This window comes from Ischnura elegans, chromosome X, assembly GCF_921293095.1.
Source record: "Ischnura elegans chromosome X, ioIscEleg1.1, whole genome shotgun sequence".
In the NCBI taxonomy this organism is placed as follows: Eukaryota; Metazoa; Arthropoda; class Insecta; order Odonata; family Coenagrionidae; genus Ischnura; species Ischnura elegans.
The window spans coordinates 17673089-17698492 of record NC_060259.1 but is presented as its reverse complement, the minus strand read 5'-3'; the positions used below and the strand labels follow the sequence as shown (position 1 = coordinate 17698492).

The following is a 25404-nucleotide window of genomic DNA, read 5'->3' as shown; positions in this document are numbered from 1 at the left end:
TGTAGTTAAGTATTGACCAATTGAGAGGTATAATATGCTAAATAAATAATTCACTGATACTGAATATTTTAAATTACTAACCATTCGATGAGATTGCAAACTGTCAAGAAATTTGACAGGGGTTGGTGGACGAGGAGGTCCAGAGCGGGATATTGGAGGCAGACTGGAATCTAACCCCCTTGTTGACTTTTTCCCGTCTAGGTTCAGTTCCCGTTGCTAAAAAATAATTTGAGAAATGATATACTACACTAACTTAGTGGCTACTACCAGTATTGAAGATACCATGAGCAAGATATACATTCAACATAATTAAAAAATAAGCTTAGGTATAATTTCATGTAGTATTATGACAGCCACATATAGTAAATACAGCAAACTATTAAAAATGTCAGTAAAAAGTTTTGAGGCATATGATGCTATGCTACTTATTTGCTGGAGCTATTCATTTTACCAAACTAACCTTGAGCAGAATATCTCGAAGTGATGTGCTGGGTTTTGACAGAGGAGGAAGCGGGCGTTCAAGGGATGCAGCAGGAATACTTGGGTCTGATTTTCTGCGTGCCTCCCTCCCCTCCTTCTTGCATTTTAGCGGTTGGAGAAGAATGCAAAAAAGAGATGCTCAGAACATCAAAGCTCTTTAATACAAGGAGAAAAGAACCATGGGACTCTGAAAGTGATCAGAATGATGGACTTTTGGAATCAGAATGATCCCATTTCAACTATGTATTCTGATGTTTTGGAAATGCATAAATTGATAAGAGGAATCATCACAGTGGCAACTATTTTCTTTCTTGGTCCATTATTATTGATTTCAGTTACTTATAAACCCAGTGAGAAATGGGTGGTGGAATCCACGTGGAACCCACGTGGAGAATTAACGTGGATACCACGTGTTTTTGGTCGTGGAATCAACGTGGAACCCACGTGGAAATTTGGTGGAAAAATTAAAACAGCAGTAGGTGCTGTCCTAAAACCATTAAAACCTCAACCACTCTATATCTAAACCTTTTATATATGTGTCTACGATTTTTCATGTGCTCTCATGGCTGCCTTTCCACGAATTATATAAAAATAGAATGTGCGATACATTTTCACATAACTAGCGTGGTTTCAGGATGATAAATGACGCAATGTCACCAGAGAGTTAAGTTCCACAAATTAGAAATTCTGTTTAACATTTTAATGCTAATCACCACAAATCCACTTGAAATCAACGTGGATTCCACGTGGGTCCAACCACTCAATATCCACCACCACCAAATATCCACCACTCAACGTGGATTCCACGTGGGTTCCACGTGGATTCCACCACCCATTTCTCACTGGGAAAAAACTTCATGGCAACAGTAGAGGGCAAGAATGGGCTTCATAATTTGTATCACCTACTGACCAATGAGGATGTGAATGATCACTGAGAAGCTTTCTTTCCTTTAGGGTGTTCCAAGTGTTGGAGATGGAATCAATTGAAAATTCAACAGAACCTCAGAGTTCATAATCAAAATTTGAGGCAGTACATAAAATAATACCTATATGTATATTTGTTGATCAAGTTTAAATAATGGAGGCGAGAAGGAATCAGCTCCACCTTGCTTTGTACCTCTTTGCCATCCACACACTAGTAGTAAGTAGTCTTCTGTAAGAGCTCAAAAAGTGAGGTTCAAGGGTGAATGAGGGTGGTGTGTGGAAAATCCATTGACGGCAGGAAAGAAACATTGGGCTGTTGGAACAGCTATTTCAAAAGAGAGAAAAGGCATGAATTAGGGACAGGTCCCGTGTCACTGTTTAGTAACCTCCCTTTCTTTTTAAAAATAAAAATGCTCACATATGCATCCAAAAGATTGTTAGGAGCATGTTTCAACAGCTTTAAGTTTGCTTGGGTTATTTCGTGACTTGTTGTAGCCAAGTGTTGGGCCATGCTCGACTTCTCGGGTTTGTTATTTTTGAAATATGAGTAATGTTCCTTGTACCTTGTGAGTACGTCACGTCGCTATATGCACATCACTTTCCAATAATACATTTTGACCCACTCTTCTTGAGCTTTTTCTCCCGCTAGTTTTAGCCTGTGTGTTTTGGTGTCTACGTGTGATTGTGTGTGAGTGCTAAGGCTGGCCGGTTGAGAGGCTGTGTATGGTCCCTGTTGTTATTTTCAATCTTCGAAAACCATTGCAGCAAATCCAGGTCGGTGTAAAACTGTTAAGTGTACGCTTCTCACTTCCCTTTTATACACCTTGACCCGCTCTTCTTGAGCTTTTTCTCCCGGCAGTTTCAGCTTGGCGTGCGGGTGTGAGCGAGTGAGTGCAAAGGCTTACCGGTTGAGAGGCTGTGTTTGGTCACTGCAGTCCTTTCCACTTCGCAAATCATTGCAGCAAATTCTGGGTCAGCATAAAACGGATAAGTATAACTTGTTACGGCTTTTAGAGCATTTTATTTAACATTTACTTGATTATTTGTGCTTTCGAAAATGCCCATAGAATATTTTACATAACTAACCTTGCGATGAGAAGGCAAACTGTCACCAAGAGGTAGAGTGGATTCTGTGTTTGATGGTGAAGAAAGGGTTGGTTCTGACATCCTCTTCTGCTTTTTTCCTTCTAGGCTGTGCTTCCGTGACTGGAAAATAATTTGTGAAAAGAAATATGATTGCAGCCGTGGTCATTAATAATATCTAACCCTTTACCTTGCAATATGATGTATTCATCCATTCGATTAACCTTTTCAGTCAGATATTTTTTTCTCTATGCCGATGAAATTTTTTTTAAATTTTATACCTTAATTACAGTGTCATGAACACTGCCAAAAATAATGGCTATTCTTTGTGAAGTGCATTTCTGGTTTATATCCATAATGATGGAAATGTATACATTGGGAGGTTAAAATGCCCTAAAAGTTGTGTCCATTTAAAACAACACAGTGACTGAAAGGGTTAATGCAATGGCTTACCAAGCCGGGACACTGCATTCAGTGACCAGGAGTTTTCGTGGTGAGATAAGCCAAAGTAAAAAAGCAGTCCTAGCAAAAAAATTTGGAGGTGGTGGAGTGAAGTTGGTGTGGTGATTTTTCTTCCCAAATTTTGTGATGTTTCTAAGAACAACCTACACAAGAAATCAGATAGTATTTTGAGTTTATTTCTTTAATACACCTTTTCTTGAAAGGGAGCGCATTCTTGTCCAAATATTTCAATGTCACTGCCATCAAGTCCAGCCATTTAGTCTTCCTACTGCAGTCAGTGGGAAGAAGGGGGTGGAAGGGGGACTCAGGCATGGGCGTGCCCAGTGAGGGGCAGGAGGGGGGCCGCTACCTCCCCCCCCCCCAGAAGCAAAAATTGCAAACCACCCGACTTTATTACACTATTGGTTGACTTATAACAATTTTTGCTATGATATAAAATGTCTGTAAGGAAAATAATATTTTTTCAAGCAAATAATTTTAAAAACTAATAAAGAGCTGTTATAGTTTCCTTAAATTGTTGATTTCATTCACCTTTTCCATGCTTAGATCTTATCTACAACTTGAACAACCATGGCTTGCCCCCCCCCCCCAGTTTTTACCCTGGGTATGCCCTTGGAGAGAGGAGAGGAAACTGTTGTACGAGACGAGTAAGAAGACAGAGGGTGTGGATGAAGAAAGTGCTGAGCAGGGATGGGATGCTTTCCCCTTTCACAGCCAGCCCATTTCAGGTGGGATGTATGAAGACTGCCAAGGCTACCTATTTTCCGGAATTTGCAACATTTCAGATTTTAAAATTTTTCAGCTATTTAATTTTATATAATACACCTGGATTTTTTCCCAATACTTAAGATATATTTATATCTTATAACCATAAATAGATTATGAGGGTTTACTTAAATTACAGCCGTTGAAAAGGCCACAATGACAAAAAAAAGTCAAATAAGTCGGGCTGATAAATCGGCCCCTGGCAGTTTTCGCTCAACCAGCGAGGGCTAAAAGAGTTAAGTATTATTATAGTGTAAAAAAGACAGTGTACCCTCCAATGACACGACCAAACAGTCAACATGGAATCCAAGAAATATGAACAAAATTTTAATGGCTAAGGCATCATGTCTTGCAAAATTTTGTTCTTTTATTACAGATGCAATTTTCCCCGGCCACTTCCCTGTTTCTTTGTGAAACCCTCAGCTTCATCCTTGTTTACATATATGTGTATATTGCCCATGGTTTTCTTACTTCTTCCTTATGGTCAGGGCATGGGAAAAACAAACGTCCACAATCCAAGTCCTCATCCACCGTTGCCCTGTACACATTAGCTTCTTCAGAATGTTTAATGAAACATGTTTCCACAAAGCAGATGAAATTAAATACATTTAAATTAGGGTGAATTGATTTACCACCAGTATTTAGGTTATGCAAGTAAGTTAACATACCACCCTTGCTATCATTCCCAATAGTAGACTGACACATGTTACACTTTTGCCATATTTCAAATTTTGTTTGTGCAAATACCCGGAGAAAACTTTTTAAGTTTTCTCGCTGTATTGCAACTTGCTATTTTCTTCTCTTAACACATTGCGTACGGATGGCGAGAATTCTCGTCATTTTTTTCCCGAACGTTCCGGACGGATGACGAAGATTCTCATCATTTAGGCGCGTCAACCTAAACAATTTTAAAGCATACAATACGCATTCGTTAGTACCTTTCAGTTGTTGTTCGTTTTTCATAATGAATTGAATCGTTAGTACCTTTTCAGTTGTTGTTCGTTTTTCATAATGAATTGATGCATCATAGCATTTGATTGGGTAAAGTTATATTCTAAACATTAGCTTTTCAACCATGTTTAAACCAAAGGCATTACGCCCTAATAGGCGCATATTTCCAAATCAGCATTCCTAGGAATTTAAATACCCCGGTACGCAACGTGTTAACAGGGTCTTTTGGCATAGAGAAAAATGAAAGGGTAGACTTTTTGGGGTAGACCATAAAGGGTAGACCATACCCCTCACTACACCCTGGTGTGACGCAGCTTTGTGGCATTTCAAATTCCGACGAAGATAAAGCAATCGAGATTCATCACTTGCAATATCCAGACCGAGAATTACCTTCTTGTTCAGAAATAAAACACAGGCTAAAGAACTCGATACTTTTTCAAGTGCGAATAACTTGCATAGATATACCATACTACATACAAACCATGGGTTGACTGCAAGTGGCGCCCGTGGTTCGTTAAAATTCTGCAGCCTCAAAAACACGCCACCAAAACTGAGCGGTGGGCAAGAGAAGTGTCACTGGCATGCCATATAGAGGTGGACCCAGTCCAACACAGAATTTTTATTTATGCTCCCACTTTGCACACTTGTTAATCAGTTTTCAAAAATGTCTACTGCTATGAAGGTATGTAGAGTGATCCATTTATTCCCAATGTTTAGAACAGTGAATTTACACACCTGTGGAACAGCATGGGGAAGTTATGAATCCAACAGATGATCTCAACACAAATACAAATGTTCGTTAACAGCTCTAATTATAGCTTATTTCACTGCGAAATTTGGTTCACACTATATCATGGAATTTGGAAACTATTGCAAACCTATTTAAGAGAGCAGCGGGTAATTGCACATCTTGAGGCTTCTTGCAGAATCCTCCTTTGCAATATTCATGACATGACATTACTCATTACTCACCACTGGACGAGATGGCACACAGTCATCAATAGGTTTGATAGAGTTCGATGGTGGAGGGGAAGAAGCTCTTGGAGGTAGTGGTGGCAAGCCCAAGTCCCCCTTTTTCGTTGACCTTTTTCCCTGCACTTTGGGGTTCCTCTGCAAGGGATTGATTCATGATAAGAAATATTATGGCGCCTTGGGGTTAATCAATGCTATTCAAGATAAATATATTTCTTAGTTATGATTAGGACTAGTGACGATTCTCTCCATACATGTTTTAGCCATGAGTTTGGACTCCCCCTATTAATGAAGACTGATAATATGCTATGTAGGGGTCCATTTACATGAATTCAACTGCATGGTCATTTTTGGGGAGGTCTGTGCTGATTAATTATCAATGGGTTTATCGATATCAATGCATTCCTAAATTCAATGCTGTTTTTCCGTGCTGTAATATGTCACTGATTATGCAAGTTTTGCTGGACATAAGCTTTGCTAATTTTTCTAATGCAATTATCTCTTAAATTAAAATTTAAATATTGATCCATTTACTTCTGAATGCATATAAATGCGTAAATAAATCAAATTTTATACTTTCTGTGCGTCAAAAACTGGACAGTTGCAATTTTCAAAGTATACATTGAATATAACAAATTATTTTCCCCAGACTTTTAAAACTCGATATGTTGGACTTCTACTATACACAATTTGCTGTTATCTCTTTTTAAAGCCTTCTCTAGACATTAAATAATTAATTTTTGTTCCAAATATGATTTGATTTCTTTTAAGGTAAGACCACAATCTACCAATTTTTGAGAGATGATTCCATGAAATGCGGCCAATTTTGGCAATATGGTCTTGTGACACCCCCTCCCAAAATGCTTGAAATTGTGGAAAAAAACTAAAAAGGTATATTGAACATGGAGGAAAAGCTTATCCCCAAAATATCTGATTTCTCTGAGGATAGGGTCAAACCTGTGCTGGCTGGTCCATGTCAGCTGCTAGCTAACTGGATGGCCTTTGATTTGCACAATATCCCTTAAGGAAAAAATATGCTGAGATTTATTATACTTTTTGTGCTGTAATAGCTGGAAGATAAATTTGCTCTTGATAAACAAGTTCATTCATAACTTGTAATAATATACTTTTAAAAACACAAGGGTCCATTAAGGAGCATAGGATGAAATGCAAGTAATTTCCTAGTATTAAATATTTAACATTACTAACCTCTTGAAGAGGAGGCAAGTTATCCTTCTGAGGAATGATAGCAGGAGTTGGTGAAGGAGGAGGGCGGCCTTTATTGGACTCTGCAGGGAGGTCCGAATCAGATTTCTTAAGAGATCCTTGCACGCTACTTTCCTGCTCCTGGAGAGTAATTCAAGGGAAGAAATTCTTAAATATCTCAATGTTCATTCACACCATAATTATATAATCTTCCACATTATCTGAAAACAGATCAGCTGAAGGCGGACAGAATAGAGATAGAATACATAGAAATACATATGTGCCAAAATATCATGTCTTCAGTTTTTCTTCCTAACATAACGCGAATAATACTATGTACTCTCAAGCAATCAATGTTGTGGAGTGGGGTATAAGCTCATCCCGTGCCCATTATACGGAAATAATATTTTCCATTGGTTGCTGTCCAGCATAACTAAAATGCTGCTGTGTGACCATCAATTCCACTTGTCTGGGTACCACCCTTTCCGAGCAATGCTGGGTGGCCTGCTGGCAAATGAATAAAATTAATCACTCATTATGGAAAAAAAATCACCGCACATTCATAGTAAAATACTAGAGCATGGAAAAAATACAGAAATTCAGCAGGGAATCTTCTGTGGTTGACTCTGACTACATAACACTGACAAAATTGCCAAACTCCAGAGACACTGACAAATTTTTACGTTTACTCCCGTTCTGTTGAAGATGTAACATTTTAACTTTGTACAGTTAAGCTGATACATAGTTAGGCAAGGGCCAACCATCTTACCCACCGAAAAACACTGCCAGTCAGTTTTAATCATCATGCCACACAAACAATTTTCCTTCTGCACAATTTGTCCTGCAGAGGTGGGGTAAGCCCATGGAATAAAACAATGCAATTCTACTGTTACCACTATGCTGAATCATAGTTGACTTACATGCAAACTAGAAATAAGATTTCGGTAAACTCTTGATGCCAAGAAGTCATCTGGACCAAAAAATGGGCACTTTGTAATATTGAATTAAGGAATTTACAAATTATGGACTTTTTTAATAAAGCTCATGAAGCATTTTCTTTAATATTTCACCTGCCATTTGTCTTCATGGAATCTCTTTAATACTTGGAAGTCATCTGTGAAATCTTTTTTCAATAAATGTTTTTTCAGTTCATTTTAAGGCATTAATAATCTTAAAACATGTATTCTACCTTCTATTATTAATCTACAATCTCCATGGTGTAGGACTTCACATATGATTTCAAAATTTAAAAAAGACATACATTGTCCTATTTTAAATATTACATGAATTTTCAGAACCCATCATCAGGTAGGAAAAATATATTGCGGTTAAAAATGTTTACTCTTGCCCAAAAAAGATAACGCCCCAGAGATAAAAATGCAGCAGGGACTGCATACACAGCTCAGCCCTGCTCCCATCCTAAGGCAATTAATGCTCACCTGCCCGCTCCGACACATACTATGTTGATGCACAAGTGGCTCCCTTTTTCCCAAATTGATTCCTCAAAAGTCGGGGAGACTATATTAAGTTATATACAAAATAAAAGGAAGCATGGGGATATCATGCATTACTTACTTTTGGAGGAGGATGCAGAGCCTGATCATCACTTTTCTCAGGAGAGGTGGTTCCCTGGGAGACACTAGGCAGGCTCAAATCCAGTTTTGCAGTGGTCTTCTTCAACTCCAACTGTGCATGAATAATTTGGAAGATGAGTTACCATATTGCCTCAGTATTCATCAATACTGTTTAAGATAATAAGAGATATATGTATCTTCTTCATAGCTTAAAAATAACAAAGAGAGGAAATTACCAAAAAGTAGAAGGCCATTCATCAAGGAAAGCAATCATCAAACCTCCAAGGGTTAATTGAGAAATTTAGGTTGCTAAATTGGTAATTCACTGATACATACCTGATTGAAATACTATGGCCCTCTTTTGTTCTAAAATCTCTGAGAGAAAAGCAATAGAAATCTACATTGAAGCACAAGTAGCTTCTATTTTTTTCCAAAATTGATTCCTCAAAAGTTTGGGAGAATATATTAAGTTATACACTAAATAAATGGAAATATGACAACATTATATGTCCATTGCTTACTTTGGGAGGAAGATGCAGAGCCTGATCATCACTTTTCTCATGAGAGGTGGTTCCCTGGGAGACACCAAGCAGGCTAAAATCCAGTTTTGCAGTGGTCTTCTTCAACTCCAACTGTACATGAATAATTTGGAAGATGAATTACCATATTGCCCCATTATTCATCAATACTGCTTCAGATAGTAAGATTTGATTTGATTTATTTCTTTTACCTGGCCCAGATGAGGCCACAATCCGGCCACCTCTTCCTCTGGACCAGGGGAAGGCTCTCTTTACATGGTTATCAATACAGAAATAAACTAATACAGGCATCAGTAAAATATTAATATGATGGTAGATAATTTATATTATAATGAAGCTAGGCCACATTATATTTTTTTGCCAGCTGTCGGATCATCTTCGTCCTCGACCAGTCACGTCTCTGGTCATCCGACAGGGTGTTAAATGAGCGGGCAAAGGTGCATATAATAAATGATCCCGCCACACGCGAGGGCCGATGGATTGGGACCAGAAATTTGTTTCCTCCATGCCGCGTGTTCCATGTGTGGATATCACCGAGCAGAGCCAGCTTCTGTGGATGAAGGATGGAACACGGTGTTTCCAAATTTGCCACCTGCTTTGCAGCACTGCGAGTGTTTGACACTCCTTGATTTTCAGCCACCCTTCACGAGCGTAAAGGGGGGTCAGATGGTTCCAGGTGCCCGGGCGGAAGGCGTACTGCATGAAGGCATTTTGCACCACTTGATGCCTCTGTAGCTCTCTCCCACTGAGGTCCGAACAGGGTACTAAGCAATGGTCAATGATAGAGACTTCCCAAGGAGGAATTTTATTTTGTTGGGTGGGCTGAAGTGCATACCACGTGGCCTTCGGAGTCCCCAATGGATGTGTGATATTACCATTGATACTTGCCTATTCCAGGATTATTGGTTGTCAATCTGAATTCCAAGGTATTTTATATGGTCCCAATAAGCTATTGGGTCACTATTTATCAACATTTTTGGCATTGTGTTTAGAGAGATTTTATTAATAAACCTTTTATGGCCAAAAAATGTCACCACACATTTCTCAACATTGACTTTCAGGCCCCTGAGGTTTAACCATTCCCAAACTAAATGAAGGTCACCTGTGAAACCACTGTTTCAACATTTGAGTTTTCTGATTCCCGAAAGTACAAAATGTTGTTAGGGTAAAGCATGACGTTTCCCGTGGTCTTGAGCCCTGTTACATCGTTATTGTAGAGGGAAAAGAGCATGGGGGACAGGCATGACCCCTGAGGGACGTCCCTATGGATTATAAGCCATTCGTAAGAAGGGATTCCTGGTACCCACAAAGTGACCGTTTGCCCGGTAAGAAAGTCCCTAAAGCAGTCCAACACACCAGGGCTGAAGCCTGAAGCCACCAGGGTATTTAGAAGGGTCTCATGGGGAACTGAGTCAAAGGCCTTCTCCAAATCCAATGTGACAGCTGCCACCAGATGCCTTTTCTCCATGGCCTTGCGGATGGGGTCAAGGACCCCAATCAGAGCCATGTGTGTGGAGTAATGTGGGCAAAAGGCACATTGCTGGTTGCTAAGGAGTCCATTTTGTTTGACGTAGTGGGAAGCATTTTCAAGAATTAGTCATTCCAGGATTTCCCCTAGTAGATTACCGATAGTAATGGGTCGGTAATGATGGCATTCACTGGGATGGGCAACCTTGGGGAGTGGAATGATGGCCGATCTTTTCCAAGCACTTGCATTTGTAGAATGAAGGAGGCAGCCATTGTACGACTCCATCATTGAGCAACCAATGGCCGGAAACAGGAGACGGATCATCTGTATGGTAATCCCATCGGGCCCAGGCGTTTTAGATTGCATGACAGAAACAGTGGACTGAATGTCTTTATTCCCAATAGGAGAAAACATGAAACAAGGGAAACAAGGGTCACCGGGACACGAGATGGTAAGGGGAGAATCATGTTGTCCCTGGAGGGGCAGAGTAGGGGCTGACACGAAGCTATTTAGCAACCTGTCCGGGGAGATACTAGGGATGTGTGGCATGTAGAGGGATGTGGTTTTTTCTACAACCTCCCTGGTCCATGATGACCTTCCAGAGCACTGCCAAGGTATTCTCATCATGGACACGATTAATGAAATGTTTGTTTTTGGCATTATGGATTTTTTGCTTGGTTGCCTTCCTTGCTTTGTGATACCGATCCCAATTTGCACTGTTTTTATCTCTTTTGAAGGCCCGGTATAAATGGTCCCTGGGCTTCATCTCGTCACAAATGGTAGAATTGATCCATGGAGACTTTTAACGGTCTTAGAACCGACTGGGGCATGTTTGTGGAAGACCTCTTGAATCACACTGCTCATGATCTCTGCATTTTTATTGGGGTCCTCTTGGCAGGAGATGGATCCTAACCTGTTGAGGCAGGTTTCAGACAGTAGAGTGTCAATGCAAATGGCCTTAACATCTCAGAAGGTAACTTTTTTGGGAGAGGTGGGGGTGTTGACGAAGGGAAGGAACAAAAATTAGATCATGTCTTTATAGTCCGGGAGCTGGAGTTTGACTGAAGCTGTCAACTAGGAGCAGATTGTTGGTGATGATGAGGTGCAATGTATTGGGAGAAGAGGCAGTATGGAAGGTAGGTTCACGTGACACGATAGAGAGTCCTTTAAGGCTCTGAGGAATATGAGGGCAGAAGTGTCCGGTTTATTTATGGGGAAGTTGAAGTCCCCTATGAGTATAGCTTGGGGGTAGGCCACGGCATACCTCGCGAAACTATCTAATAATTTGTATGGCATACAGTTCTTGGGTGGACAGTAGGCCACTCCATAGAGAATATGGTTCGATGAACCAGCTAGCTCCGTCAGTATGAATTCCTCCCTATCATTCAAGGAAAAATCAGAAAGAGCTATTATGTTGACTGCAATATTCTCACGGATATACAGGGCAACCTCTCCTTCAGCCTGGTATACACGGTCTCTGTGGAATAACTGGTAGCTGGGAAGAGCGTAGGTAAGATCATTATGTGCATTTTTAAGGTGGGTTTCCAAGACGGCTATGCAGGCATCCCTACGCTGGCGAAATATTTTGGCGAAGTCTGTCCAATGGGCACGTAGGGATTCCGTGATAACGTGCGCGGCTGAGATCTCGTCTACGCCTATCATTGTGGGGCACCTCGCTCCTTCCAGATTCACTTTCAAAGGTTCTCATACCCTTTTATATTTTAATTATTTTTGCCCCTCTTGAGTGTGCTTTTGAGGTTAGCCTCGACCCTAACGAAGACAGCCTCGGGGTTGATTTTCATCTCTTTGAAATATGGGAGGAGTTCGATTTTCTTGTGGGCATTCCTCATCACCTGACTAAATATTTTGTCTGGGATGTGTCGCCCAGGCTTGCTATCATCGGGTGTGGAGTTTGGGTAGGGATCAGATCGATAAGAGTCCCCTGAAGAATTCAACGCCCTGTCCTCTGCCATTTGCGACAAATGAATAGGAGGCAGATTTGCCATCCTATTGGGCTGATCCCCATAAGGTGACCTAGTGCCTCTTTTGAGTGCCCTATGGTGAGGCACCACCAAGTGCAAGGGCTCCTTTTCTCTTGTATGGTGTTTCAGTTGTTGGGAGATTGCCGTGAGCCCTTGTAGGGGCTCATCCTGAGTATTTCCAGTCCTGGCAACGACGCCTGAGGGAAGGGCTGTGCTTTCCCTGGGCAGTGGTGGATGGATAGTGGAGACTAGAGAATAACTATTGACGGCGGAAAGGGACCGCTGCTGTGTTTTAGCCATAGAGTCCATATGTGTAAGCAGGGGCTGATGCTGTACAGGGTTGGGTGGATTTTTTCCAGTTTCCTCTGTTATGGGTTTTCCCACTAAGAGTAGATTTGACAAAGGTGCATCAGGCCTTGTGATGTCCAGTCCTCTTACACTTGATACAGGTGTGATTATGAAGGCTCAAGAAGACTTTATGGGTCGTATCCCCGTGTTCGATTGGGATGGCCAATGGCAAAACTGCGAGGTTCTCCACCACAACATTTGCCAGCCAACAGAATCCTTTTACATGACTAAATATGGGGTTTTTGCAGGCCGCTTGAACGTAGGTAACGTGCCCAACAACTTGTTAGTGCTGCGAAAGGTGGTGGTGTAGAACAGAAGTATGGATATCCGGTATGGCGTTGGAGAGAAAAATTCTCGTAGCCCCAGTCACGTATTTCCGGAATGGGAAATTATGGCCTTTGTAGACAAGCGGTGCACTAGCAACAACCCAATCGGCCACGCCGATGTTAGCCAGGTATGTGCAGATCCTTCTATATGTAAGTGAGAAATGTATATTTGTCATAGCTTAAAAGAACACATAGCTGCCAATGTACTACAATCCATAATAGTCACAGTAATTTATTAAAGCAGGCAAGATGAGTAGGATTCCCGAACTTTGGAATTTTTTACCTTTTTAGGCCTTCGCAAAGTTTGAGATAGGCGAAATATTTAACCCACTTGCTGCTGCGTACTCTTTGGGAACCCACCCGTCACATGCGGCGCTGAGTGCACGGCAGGGAGAAAGAAAAGATATCTTCGCAGCAGCCTGCTGTGAGAACATGCCAGCTGCGTTCATAGCAGCGTAAGGGTTACAGAAATATTACTTCAGAAAATTGTATTTTGAGTCATTCCAACTCCCTGAAATCTAATATGGTAATTTATTACTTAGTGTGCCTCTTGTTGGCATTAGTCAGCACAAGGGTGAAAATCTATGTCAAAATGTGACTGAGCGCATGCTCCCAGCAGAAATTTATCATTCAACTACTAAGAAATTTGATACCACTACGTTAACCCATGGTACTGTTAACCTTGAAAGAATGAGCTTTTTCGGTAAGTTTTCTTCAAGAATCAAGAAATCTCTCATCACACAAAACAAAGTTATGTAATCGCTGAATTAAAAAATTTTGCCACTGAGATGTGAAAAAAATTATTCTTGTCTAAAGGAAAAAGGTATAACCCTGCACTGAATCAGGAAGTTCTTATTGTTTTATACGTTGTTTGGGATTGTTAGAGGATTATTAGCCTAAGTTTTGTCATTCTCGCCACTCTGCTTTTTCTGCTATCTCATAAAAAAGTGGCACTATTTAAAATGTTTTTGCTTAAACATTGTAAACTGCATATTAGTTAACTTCAATTTAACTAAATTTTTGCAGGTGACCAGTGTTACTTTAAGGGTCCTTGTATTTTTGCTTTCTATGCCTCGAGCTTAGAGCTTCATAAAGCTAAGCATATGTTAATTTAAACTATTAAAAGAATTTTTATATTACATACTTTGAGATACCAAAACTTATCTTCATCCCATTTTTTTAATAGTTCCTACCAATTTGAAATATTTCTTTGAATGAATACTTTGAGCCGTAGAAATGTACTATTTCATAGCGTACTTGACTGACACTAGATTAAATACTCATTTGCTCCACTTTTCAATCTTATAAATTATCTATATATGTAATTCAAGACTTTAACTGAGTAAAATAAATGACCATTGATTAAGTTTTAAAAGCTGCAGGAGGAAAAATTATGCTCTCCCCCAGTTTACACTTTTTTCTTGAGTTCCCCTCAAAAGTGTAAAAAAGGGGTTTTACCGTACTATCTAACTTTTCTAACCTCTTGGTGAGAAGCAGATTGCTCAGGTTCTTGTATGGATAAAGCAGCAATTTCTTCACACAGTGCAGGCAGATTTACAATTGGTTTTGCCAGCATCAACTCCTGTTCCCACTTCTTATACTGCCGCAATGCATTCCTTATAATTTCCAGGCACAGCGACCCTATCTGAAATCATTTAATGTCATTTTAACATAAGTCAGCCACATATCATAAGTGCATTGCTCACCACATTGCATTAACAACTAAGTATGAACTAAGTTCCATCATCACAATGGAAGTAAGGAAAAAATACAGATTATACACATTGCATGTGATGCAGAGTACCTACAAATAATTTTTCTACAAATGTAAGCTAGTTCAGAATTTTCCTGATGAAAGAATATTTAATGAAACCAGAACTATCAAAGTTTCATTTGATATTCATTTAACTGACATAGTTTCAAAGAATGTAATCCCAGATTCAAACTTATTGATGAAACAGATGGGACTTGACGATACTACAAGTGATATATGTTTACACTCTAGAAGACGAGGGAAGAATATTATGCACGTCTTGTGTTATACCCATACTATTGTAGCCACAGCTAGCACTCAGGAGGAGTGATATGAAGCAAGGAACTACTATGCATAAGTTTGGATTCCAGACCTAGATCCCTAGAAAGTTTTCTCAACACATGAATTTTTAAGGGTGAGGTATCAATTACCCTCAGTCAGGAGAATTATGCTAAAAAAATTCCAAGGCATTTCTAGGTGGAGGAATCCAAACCTGTAAACACTACAAGGAAAAAACAGCATCAATAACTAGAATGGTAAGGGAATCATTTCTAGTAAGAAACCTTACAGTAATTTGGCTGGTTTTCTTATGTTATTGATTTTGAATACAAGACTTTGCGTGGTGGACTTTCCAGTAGATTTAATGTTGTGTGTTGCTACTCAACCTCAATGGGATGGTCTCAAATGAGTTTTGAGACATTTTTTAAAAATACTGCCTACTGCCTACTGAACAGACAGCAGACACTCTCACAAAAGGTTGGATACAAGTTCTAAAAAAATCCTCAGACTTTTCCTCAACCATTTCCTGCCAGCGCCTATTAGAGGACAACATTCTCTGTGCTACGAGAAGCAAAATAATAGTTTAAACCTCTCTGTATGGAGCTCTTTTGTGGGGTGGAGTTACCCTGGCATTCTCCTCCCTCCAATTTGGGACCCAACTCAGCGGGGCACCCGGCCCTTACCCAAGCCACTGCACTAGACCCTCTAACCCCATCTTAGCATGAGTCCATGGTCAGCTTATTGCATTACCAGTGTTTTTTCAACCCAAATATTTCATTTGATTTTCAACAATTTGATCTTCTACAAGCATTAATGAAATATTTTTAAGCATTGTGGAATTTTAAATGGATTATTTCTAGTGTTGACAATGACAAAGTTTGTGAATGCAAGGTACTAAGACTATTACCTCCAGAAGTCTGTTATTTGTAACGCTAAAATTTTGTTTAAAAATTGCTTATGCTCAGAGCAAAAAGAAGAATTGATTTCAAAGTTTAAATAATTGTAGTATGCAACAAAATGTATAATAGCAAAAAGCATTGAAAATACAACCACTTCATAATGGATTCTTACAGCAAGGATAATCATAAATGAGGGGGAGGGTTGGGCTTAGTTGCCAATGAGTGCCCTAAGGTCTCCCTAAGCTGGGTTTCAGACCAGGCCTGAATGCATCTGACAACTGATATCTCAACGCTGACTTCCCTCTATGGGTTCCAAGTCTGGGCCTTGCTCTCTGCCTGTGCCCATGATTTGGACTGCTTGTTGCACCATATGCTAAGCAGTCCATATTACTTTTTCCAGTAGTGTGCACAAATTTGCACTGGGAGGAATGATACTTCGGTAGCTTATCTGGCTAGAGCACTCGACTGGAAATCCGGGGAATTCGGGTTCGAATTCCGGTCAAGGAAAATGATTTTTTTCTCTGTAGATTTTTTGCTCTCCCCTCCTCTGCAACAGCTATAGCTGACGCCCAGTGGTTTGCATTAAAAAAATCGGCTATACCCAACATTAGGTCTTCTGTGTATGAAAATTCTTGTTGGCTATACCTGATGTTCGGGACAAAAGGGTTAATTCCTTGAGCAGCAACAAGCCTGAGTAATACTGTGCATTTCAATGGTATGCAGATTGGGCAAAATATGCAGTAGATGGTAATTCAATTGGTGTCTATTTATCTTGTATCGTGTATTTGTACTATCTGAGACAGTTTTAAACTGCTTGAAATTAGGTACTTAAAAAAAGGAGATAGTTGAGAAATACATACATACTTACCTTGTAATTTAGGAGAATGTGGTGCAATGGAGAAATAATGGAGAAGCAACAGAAAAATGAAATAACGTTTGTGGTGATTTCATTGTTACGCTGCCATTCTTCTCGTACCATTCTATTAAGGAGACCAAGCACTGTCTCTGAAAGAGTTGACCAGGAACTTCAAAATGACTTAATGCATGGAAGTGAAACAAAACTAGAAGAGCAAGATATCATTGATACATACTATTTTCTCCTAACTTAAGGCAACATGAATAATCTAATAAGCTTGAAGGGACTAGGCAAGGACTTTTCAAACCTAAAACATTTTGACATGCTCATAAAGCAAAGATATTTTAGTGAAATGAAAAAAAAACACCCCAAATCATGAACTGCCTTTGCATATTAATGCTCCATAGAATTTCTTGACATAAATCCCTATTTAATTTCTAAAGGCGTTCATTTACATATTTTTTTATTTTCAATGCATAACATTTCATCAAAAGATTTATATCTTCATATTAAAATGGAATTGCTGTACTTTTTTGGTTGAACATATTATTTCTACATTAGTCATAAAAAATTTAATAAATGCAACAGCAAAAACAAATCAACCAGCAAACTTGATGAGATGAACCAAAGCATTGCAATGCACATTTGTATTCATCATGAAGAACTATCTGCACATGGTTAGGGAAGAATTCTAAATATCCTGCTTATTCAGTGATGGCATTCCGTTTGGAATTGTATTAGGAAGGACATTAGCAGCTGGGTATTTGGTTTAGATATAGAGTGGTTGAGGTTTTAATGGTTTTAGGACAGCACCTACTGCTGTTTTAATTTTTCCACCAAATTTCCACGTGGGTTCCACGTTGATTACACGAACAAAAGCACATGGTATCCACGTTACATTTCCACCTAATCTCCACCATAATTTCCATGTGGGTTCCACGTGGATTTCACCACCCATTTCTCACTGGGACACAACTTCATATGCCAACACCAGGATGCATCTGTCATCCTTATGAAGCCACTACTCACAAATATACATTTCAAAAGATTAAAAAATATTCCTTGGGAAGTACACATAACCTTTTCACTATCCCATTAATAATAGACTGACCAGTTACTAGGACTAACCATTCTGTGACAATACCCGTAGATTCTCAGGATTCCGAGCCAGCTCAAACATGATAGCAGTTCCACGGATTTTGCTTGATGTCCCTTCATACATTAATTCCAGATAGTTATCTAGATTTTCCATGGAGGGTTCAGGCTCAGTTACACCAAATACAATTGGGTGGGCATCTTCAATACCGCTACCCTGATTCAGAGGAGACAATGCTGTTGCAGATGTAGCTCCTCGGCTGAAATCACTTGAGCCATCAGGAGACAGTGGTCTTCCTAAGTAACAATATTACTTATTGGTATTTACCAGCAGTGAAACAGCCCTTCTCTAATACAAGAAACAAATGTGAAATGACGGAAAAGATTTGAAATACTGAACAGAGCTCAGTTCAAACAGTAGGTATACACACCTCAGAAATACAATGGTCAATTTTACCACTCACTATGAATTGATCGATTGAATAAAAGGTATTTCCATGGGACATATTTCTCTTTCTACCATAGTTTTCAGATGGCCCTTGTACTGACTACTCCTTCTACAGGAAAAACAAATTTTGAGATAAATTTTCCCAATGGCAAAATGACCTAAGCTGGACCGCCATCCCTATATACCGTAACATATAAAATGACACCAAAATTGGTGTTAGCAAGCCTGGTTTCCAAGGCTCTTTTTATAGATATTTCCAGATTACATTGTAGATATTTACAGATTACAGTTTTCATATGAACCAAGGTGATTTTTTACAAGTTTTCTGTGATTGCTAAGGTATTTTTATATTTTTTTGTGAAAAATACCAAATATATGCTATGTAATAAGATTGAAATTAAGTTTTATTTATACACTGACTTTTTTTAAATTGAATAGAATGTATATGAAAAATAAGAAGATGAGAGAAAACGCTCAAACCCAAAAAATAACCAAAACAAAAAAATTGCCAATGCAAAAGTTGCCTGAATCTACTCCAGTCACAATCCATGTCTACACAAGCAGTCTAGATCACCTGAGGCATTGGAAGCATTCTGGAATTTATTGGCCAAGTCACTATGAACAGAATGACATGGTGGGAACTCTAATTACTGGTCACATTGATCAATGTGGCCAACATTTTAATGCAAGGCAAAATCATTTTTTTATACATGCTCAAAAGACTATGGCACACTGCTAGAGAATAAATAAATAAATCTAAACACCATCAATATTTAGGACCTTAAAAGGTAAGCTTGGGGTATTTCCTTTTCTCTCAAGAATCCAAGAGGATGTTAATAACACAACAATGCGAATGAATACATATGATCAGTCAGAAAGGGTCTTTGAAATGATTGACAGTCATATTGACTACTTCGAATGAGTGTGAGAGGCCATCTGCCAAAATGAGGTTCCATCTGATTCCTATCTCAATTTTGTTGATTGAAATCTTATGTATTTATTTCATTTTTTCAATATTTATACATGACAACTTATTTTAAGTCTTGTATTTCTACATACAAAAGGGTTATGTCTTCAAATTAAACTATTACTAATTTAATCAGCTTTTCCCAGCTCTTTTAATATGTTGCCAGCCCAATGAGGTTGCCAATGCCTTCAGCTTAGAAATAATGAAACAAGGTAGCAGTGGCAGATGAAAATGGGGGTGAGCAGCCTCCAATCCCCATTCAATCTGTGAAAAGTAAGTGATGGTAATCTTTTATGTGGCTCTCAAATGAAAGTTTATTTGGCACAGATTCACACAAAATTTTTAAATACATAGATGAATATCTAAAAGCCACTTGTCAATACACATCAGACTTCAGATGCATTATCACTGTGAAGTATTGCATGTCGTTTAGGGGCTGAGATAAGTACTGAACCTCAACCCAAATCAACAACACCAATCCTCTTTTGCAGGATAGTTTGCAATAAATGCTGCTGGTATTCTGGCAAGCTAATGCTAAAAAATTATGCATATTATAAGGTTTGAAAATGAAAAAAAACTGTTATCTAATTCCTTAATAACTTACCCCATAGAAATAAAAGTATTTCACATCAATTAAAATCATCGCAATTTACAATGATATATTTAGAGACTAACTCTGAAGACATCCTGATTTTGATATGCTTGTTTGGCTTGTATGTTAAGCTTGAACCATGAGTCCATGTCAAGCCTGCTGCAAATTGAGCAGGTGAAGACTTATTCAATAGATTGGAGCATAAAGAGTCAATCTTGATGGCTTGAATCATCACAATTGCAGGCTTCATTAATAGCTAAAGTATGAATAAGGTGTAATTTATTCCTAAAAATATTGCCTGGATGGGCACTACAGTGAGTATTGGAAGTTAGAAATGAACACAAGCCTCGGGCATTTCATCAGCAGTGTGATTTCAAAATGGGAAGTAATTCAGCAACTAACCTTTATATGTTGGTGGAAATCCTAGTCGAAATTTTAAACGACAAATGAGCTGCTCCACTATTGATGATTGCTCTGGTGGGATGATTTTACATTGCTCAAGCACTTCTGCCGCTAAATCAGCTGTGTCTGTCGCAGCACTTAAGTTTGTCAGCAGGACAATCTTTTTGCTCTCCTGAAGAGAAAGACACAAATCAAATAAGGAAACCTTTTCAAAAGATATTTTAAATACACGTAAAATTGAAGGGATATCAAGGAATAAAATGAGATGATATGAGTGACCTAGGAAGAATCGTAATGAATTACTGGAATGAACTACCCTGGTCAATGCATGAGGCCAGCCATATCAGAATTCCATACGGTGAATGTGGACAGGGCCATATGGAACAAATGTAGATGTCTGTAAGGGGCTTGACAAAGTCCATAAGGACTAATGATGCATAAGATTTATTCAACAGAAATTACTAAGAAAAACTTAAAGGTAATTCAATATATGTAATTCACCTGACCTCAACCGAATAAAAGTGGCTGTGAAAGCTCCAAGAATTTGTACCATTGCATGAATACAGCTCAAGAACTAAGATGTGCTCTATATTGGCCATTAAGGGAATTGATATGGAGCAAAATGGACGATGAGGAATTTAGGGGTGTCCACTTTGTTTTTCCACATTAACTACATCATTTTTCCTCACCAGCCACATTGTCCTTATGGACTTTTGATATGTAACGTTTTTACCAGGGTATTTACACATCGATTCACCTTTAATTCCTCTTATATTCCATCCAAATTATTCGCGAGAACGCAAGAGGTCATTCAATTCTAGATTCGCAAGCTTGTAATTTCCTCTGGGGCAGGAATCCTGTGCCATAAAATTTGCGGCATTTAATACCTCAATTAGAGATAAAATCGAATGAATTACATTCGCTGGAAGCTTAAATACGTTTAACAGCACTAACCTCCTGATCGGCAACACCAGGACGAACTGGCGGTTGGGCTGCGGCCTGAATAACAAAGCGGACGATCAAGACAGTATCAGAATGATGTAGATCTATCCCACGAAATATAGTGCTTCTGAAACATAAAAGGGGATTATTTATCAGGCATAAGTAAGAGATCTAAACAACTGTAGAAAGTATATAGCTCTCTTCCCATTGTCAGCTGAAAATTCATTGATCATCATAAATTACGTAGGGTATTTAGAGATGAAAAAGGTTTTATATCTAAAACATTGTAGATGCAGTGATACAACATTTAGAATTAAATATACAGTGAGACTTGAAAATTGACTTACCGATGGACCTTGGTAGGGCTGGGATCCATTTTTACGAATGAGGTATGTAACCAGCGCGAAAAATATATTATGCTTCTCTCGGGATAATCAATTGCTTACTCTCAAATAAAAGCTGAAAAGATCTCAGGAGAGCGCTTGAGCATCAAGATATATATTTTACGATGCCCGGATAAGTTGTGAGAGGATTTTTAGTACTCGGGTAGTTTCAAGTGTGAACTAAGCGATGCTCAATTTTTTTTACTTTTTGGCGCCTCCCAATCCGCGCGAGTTAATGGCGAACGTAATGGGGAGCTCTGTATTGTTCTCGAAACTCTTTGATTAGGTACCCAGAGATGGATAGAAGAAGAGTGATTTGCGTAGTAGTATCTTGCGTCGACAACTATGGTCATTCTCACCGCACATGTTGCGATTGATCAATTATTAAAAATAAAATAAAAAATAGAACATTTACATTAAGTATGACAAAAATTTAGTTTGAAAGCATTTTTGTTTTACTTTTCCATTATTCCCGATACCAGTGAGTTTTAAAACAATTATATGGCTAAAAATATTCTGGTCATCCCAAGGGATCGGTACCTAGCAAAGCTTTTCCGTCGGTTTGGGAGATAAAGTGACAAGGAGAATTACCATGACTTTCCCGACCGGATCGGTAGCACGCTCCAGTCGATATATGAATCTCAAACTCCTACCGAATTTGAAAAAAAGGTGTCAGTGCGGCAGGGATTCAGTCGGTTTATCATGTTTGTAGTCATCGCGAAGGATTAAAATCGTTGTAATTGAATATATAGCGCACTTTAATGAAATGCTTATAGTAAAAGGTTTTATACTTTTATAATTTTAAAAAGTAGGTATTACTTAAGCATTACAACTGAGAGGAGAGGAAGTAAAAGCATGAGAACATAAAAGGTTACAAAAAACATGGCGAGTGAAAATTAAGGATATACCTAATTTAGATGTTATTTAAGTAAATTTCATTCACGCCGAAAATGGTCATAACGTAGGTATATTTTATGATTGTAATCTAAATAATTTAGATAGCTCAGTAAAAGTTCCTGATGTATTGACAAAATGCGTAACGAAACCTCTTCACGCTCTTAGACATGAGGATCAGTCATCATTTGATGAACGATATCACACGTAAAACCTGTCGTAATTATTTACCATATACTTATTGCTTTCATTGCTAATGCGTCTCCTCATTTATTATAATAATGAAATAACTTTCACGCTAACCTCTACCGCCCTACAAGCGCGTGAAATTAGAAAGCAAAGCATAAATAAAATGCCACATCGTCTAACCTGTGTGCACCGCATTTAGATTTAACTCCGTCTCATTTTCACTATGCATTAAAAAACCTTTTTTTAATAATATATTAATTAGAGCATGATAAATATGAGTATAAAAAGAATTTTGTATTGGAAATATTGGCATTAGTTGTCCACAATACATACTGATGCCAACCCTGTTTTTCGTTATTGTTTTGGCGCATTGATCTCCCGCCAACTCTTAACTTTGGCGGGAGAAGTTTATTTCCCGCCAACTCTAGTTTTTGGTGAAAGAGTTATTTATTTTCCCATTTGGAGATTCGAGAGTCATCTTCGTAAACAGCTTTGTTCGCGTTATGCCCCGTTCACACTACGCTCTTTTTACGCCGGTTAGTCCCGACCATGGTTATAAAACGAGGTGTGAACACAAGCTACCGTAACCGTGGTTGGGATTCTGACCACCGTTTTCCGACCATGGTGGCGGTAGCTTATGCGTGTGTGAACGCAAGTGGGTTAAAAGCTGGTTAGAAAAAGAAGAAACGAGGTGGAATAGGAGGAAAGGAAGCAGAAAGTGAAGCATTCGAAAAGGAGACGGGCGTTCTTATTGAACTATATTCGTCAAAATTAATTCAAAGGAAAGTGCTAAAGATTCATTCCGTAATTTGTTGGATATTAATAAATTTTAAACTTGATGTAAGTTATGCGGTATGCAATAGTTCATAGTGAATTAGCCATTGGCTCGCGTTGTATTGTTATGGAAATATTTAATAATCTCTATGAATATTTTGCTAGAATAATGTTAAATGTGCAAAATTACCTTAATGAAAATCTGATGGTCACAATGATTTTAATTTTTTGGTGAGAGTTCTTTGTCCCAGTTTCAAAAAGATCACTTATTCCTTGAACAAAAGTTCCTCCCATACCAATATAAAATATCAGGCTAACTGCTAGTTTTATAGAAAATAAAGTTAGACAAAACAGAGGCTGGTTACAAATGTGCAGGCTACCTTGAGTCAATGTTACAATTTAAGACTCATTTCTTTTTATGTCATTATTGCCATGTAATGAACCCAGTAGAGGATGTCAATGAAAAAATTCAATGCCCTCATCTAAGTGTTGCTGATCTCGGAAAAATATATGAGGGCTTCGTTTGTGTATTGAATGGAAGGCGTGATAGTTTTGAACACTTTTGGGAATAGAGAACTTGCATATATTTCAGATATAATCAATAACCCCAAAATTATATAAAAATATATGTTTGCATACCTCGGTGAAAGTTTTTTTTATTATTTTATGACGTGGTTTGCGATATTTAAGCATCAAGTTCACGAGAATTTTCAAATGCAAGTGAGAATCGAAAACGCCCGATGATTGGCTGGTAGAAAAATGACGTCATAGTTCAGTACCAGGAGGCACGGCGGCACGGCCATAGTAGAGGCACGCGTGGTTATGATTCATTTATTGAAGTGCAGACGTATCGGAGTTGTTCATTGTGACTTCAGAGCTATTATTTGATCTATTTCTCCTCCATTGAAAGCGATAGATTGCGTAAAGATGAAGGAATATGGTTATTCTTAGGCTGATCCTAGCAAGCTTCCTGTTACTGATTCCATCATGATACCAGGGTATTTTAGTGAAACTGTAGACTTCGTCGGCGCCGAAAGTCGATGCCGAGAAATGGAAAGGTAGCTGATGTGCATCTGTAATGTTTTATTGTTCATAACAAAGTGAGACTTGCGTGTAATATTGGCGAAAGCGTATACTCATGTGAAATGTGTATTCTTTTGGCAGTCCGGTAGAGAGTCTTATGGTGAACTTATTTCCACCTCGAAGCTGTCGATGATACTTTCAACTTAAAAATACCTTGCCTGGAGGGCGACAGGAAGCTCTGAGGAAGCCAGACTATCAATGTTTCAATTTAGTAGCGATAATACAGACGAACTTCCAACACATCTACCATCTTGTGACTCAAAAACCCTGAAGCCACTTCCTATTCTGCAGAAAGAATCGGTCAATCGCACTTCGATCAATATAATAAACACAACGTCTTCAGGTGTTAAGAAGTTACTTTTGTAATGAAAGCCTTCCTAATGTAGCATTAAAATGTGAATATTTTCCAAACAGAGTCTTTAATACATTTTGGGAGCTTTTCTCACGATATAACTGAAACCTACTTTAAAGGCGAGCTCATCGTCATTGCGATCGGTTGTAACTTTAAAATTCCGTATCGGAAATCCTAGAGGGATGACCTTCGACGATGACCGTGATCACCTGCACTCTCACTATCACTGGAACCCGTGGTGAAAATATCATCCCAATCCAATTTCTATTTGGTTTTAACTGGGGAAAGAGAACTGCAGATTATTTGGGCAACTTTGGGTTTGACTTTCCCTCAAACACCCCATTTCCCCTGTGGTGCACATCAGTCCTATCTTTATACGATGGCCTGACAACCTTTAAATGGATCCTTGGTTTATC

At 38.8% G+C, this 25404-nt stretch overlaps 2 protein-coding genes across 2 annotated transcripts in view; both read right to left on the bottom strand.

The window, feature by feature from the left end:
* The window catches only part of LOC124171756 (nucleolar protein dao-5-like), a 51396-nt gene extending 34392 nt beyond the window's left edge, over window positions 1–17004 (bottom strand). Inside the window, exons 1-9 of the mRNA XM_046551047.1 lie at window positions 16880–17004; window positions 14561–14725; window positions 8939–9049; window positions 8419–8529; window positions 6847–6984; window positions 5638–5775; window positions 2491–2610; window positions 461–577; window positions 82–216 (exon numbers count right to left, since the gene is read on the bottom strand). Coding sequence (XP_046407003.1) covers window positions 82–216; window positions 461–577; window positions 2491–2610; window positions 5638–5775; window positions 6847–6984; window positions 8419–8529; window positions 8939–9049; window positions 14561–14725; window positions 16880–16990 — 1146 coding nt within the window. The 5' untranslated portion in view covers window positions 16991–17004. The remainder of the gene's footprint in view (window positions 1–81; window positions 217–460; window positions 578–2490; window positions 2611–5637; window positions 5776–6846; window positions 6985–8418; window positions 8530–8938; window positions 9050–14560; window positions 14726–16879) is intronic.
* Window positions 17005–17990: 986 nt separating this feature from the next.
* On the bottom strand, window positions 17991–21844 carry LOC124170661 (kinesin-associated protein 3-like). The gene is made up of 4 exons (XM_046549534.1): window positions 21661–21844; window positions 21326–21440; window positions 20372–20543; window positions 17991–18259 (listed from the first exon to the last, which is right to left on the bottom strand). The coding sequence occupies exons 1-4, from the start codon at window positions 21687–21689 to the stop codon at window positions 17991–17993; spliced, it is 585 nt and encodes a 194-aa protein (XP_046405490.1). The 5' UTR covers window positions 21690–21844.
* Between the last annotated feature and the right edge of the window lie 3560 nt (window positions 21845–25404).

Bases quoted from the DNA above. Each gene is read 5' to 3' on its own strand.
- LOC124170661 (XM_046549534.1), bottom strand. From the start codon at position 21,689: ATGGATCCCAGCCCTACCAAGGTCCATCG. The intron at 21,441-21,660 runs GTAAGTCAATTT...TTTATGTTTCAG, and splicing joins AGCCCTACCAAGGTCCATCG to AAGCACTATATTTCGTGGGA. The intron at 20,544-21,325 runs GTTAGTGCTGTT...CTTTCTCTTCAG, and splicing joins CTGGTGTTGCCGATCAGGAG to GAGAGCAAAAAGATTGTCCT.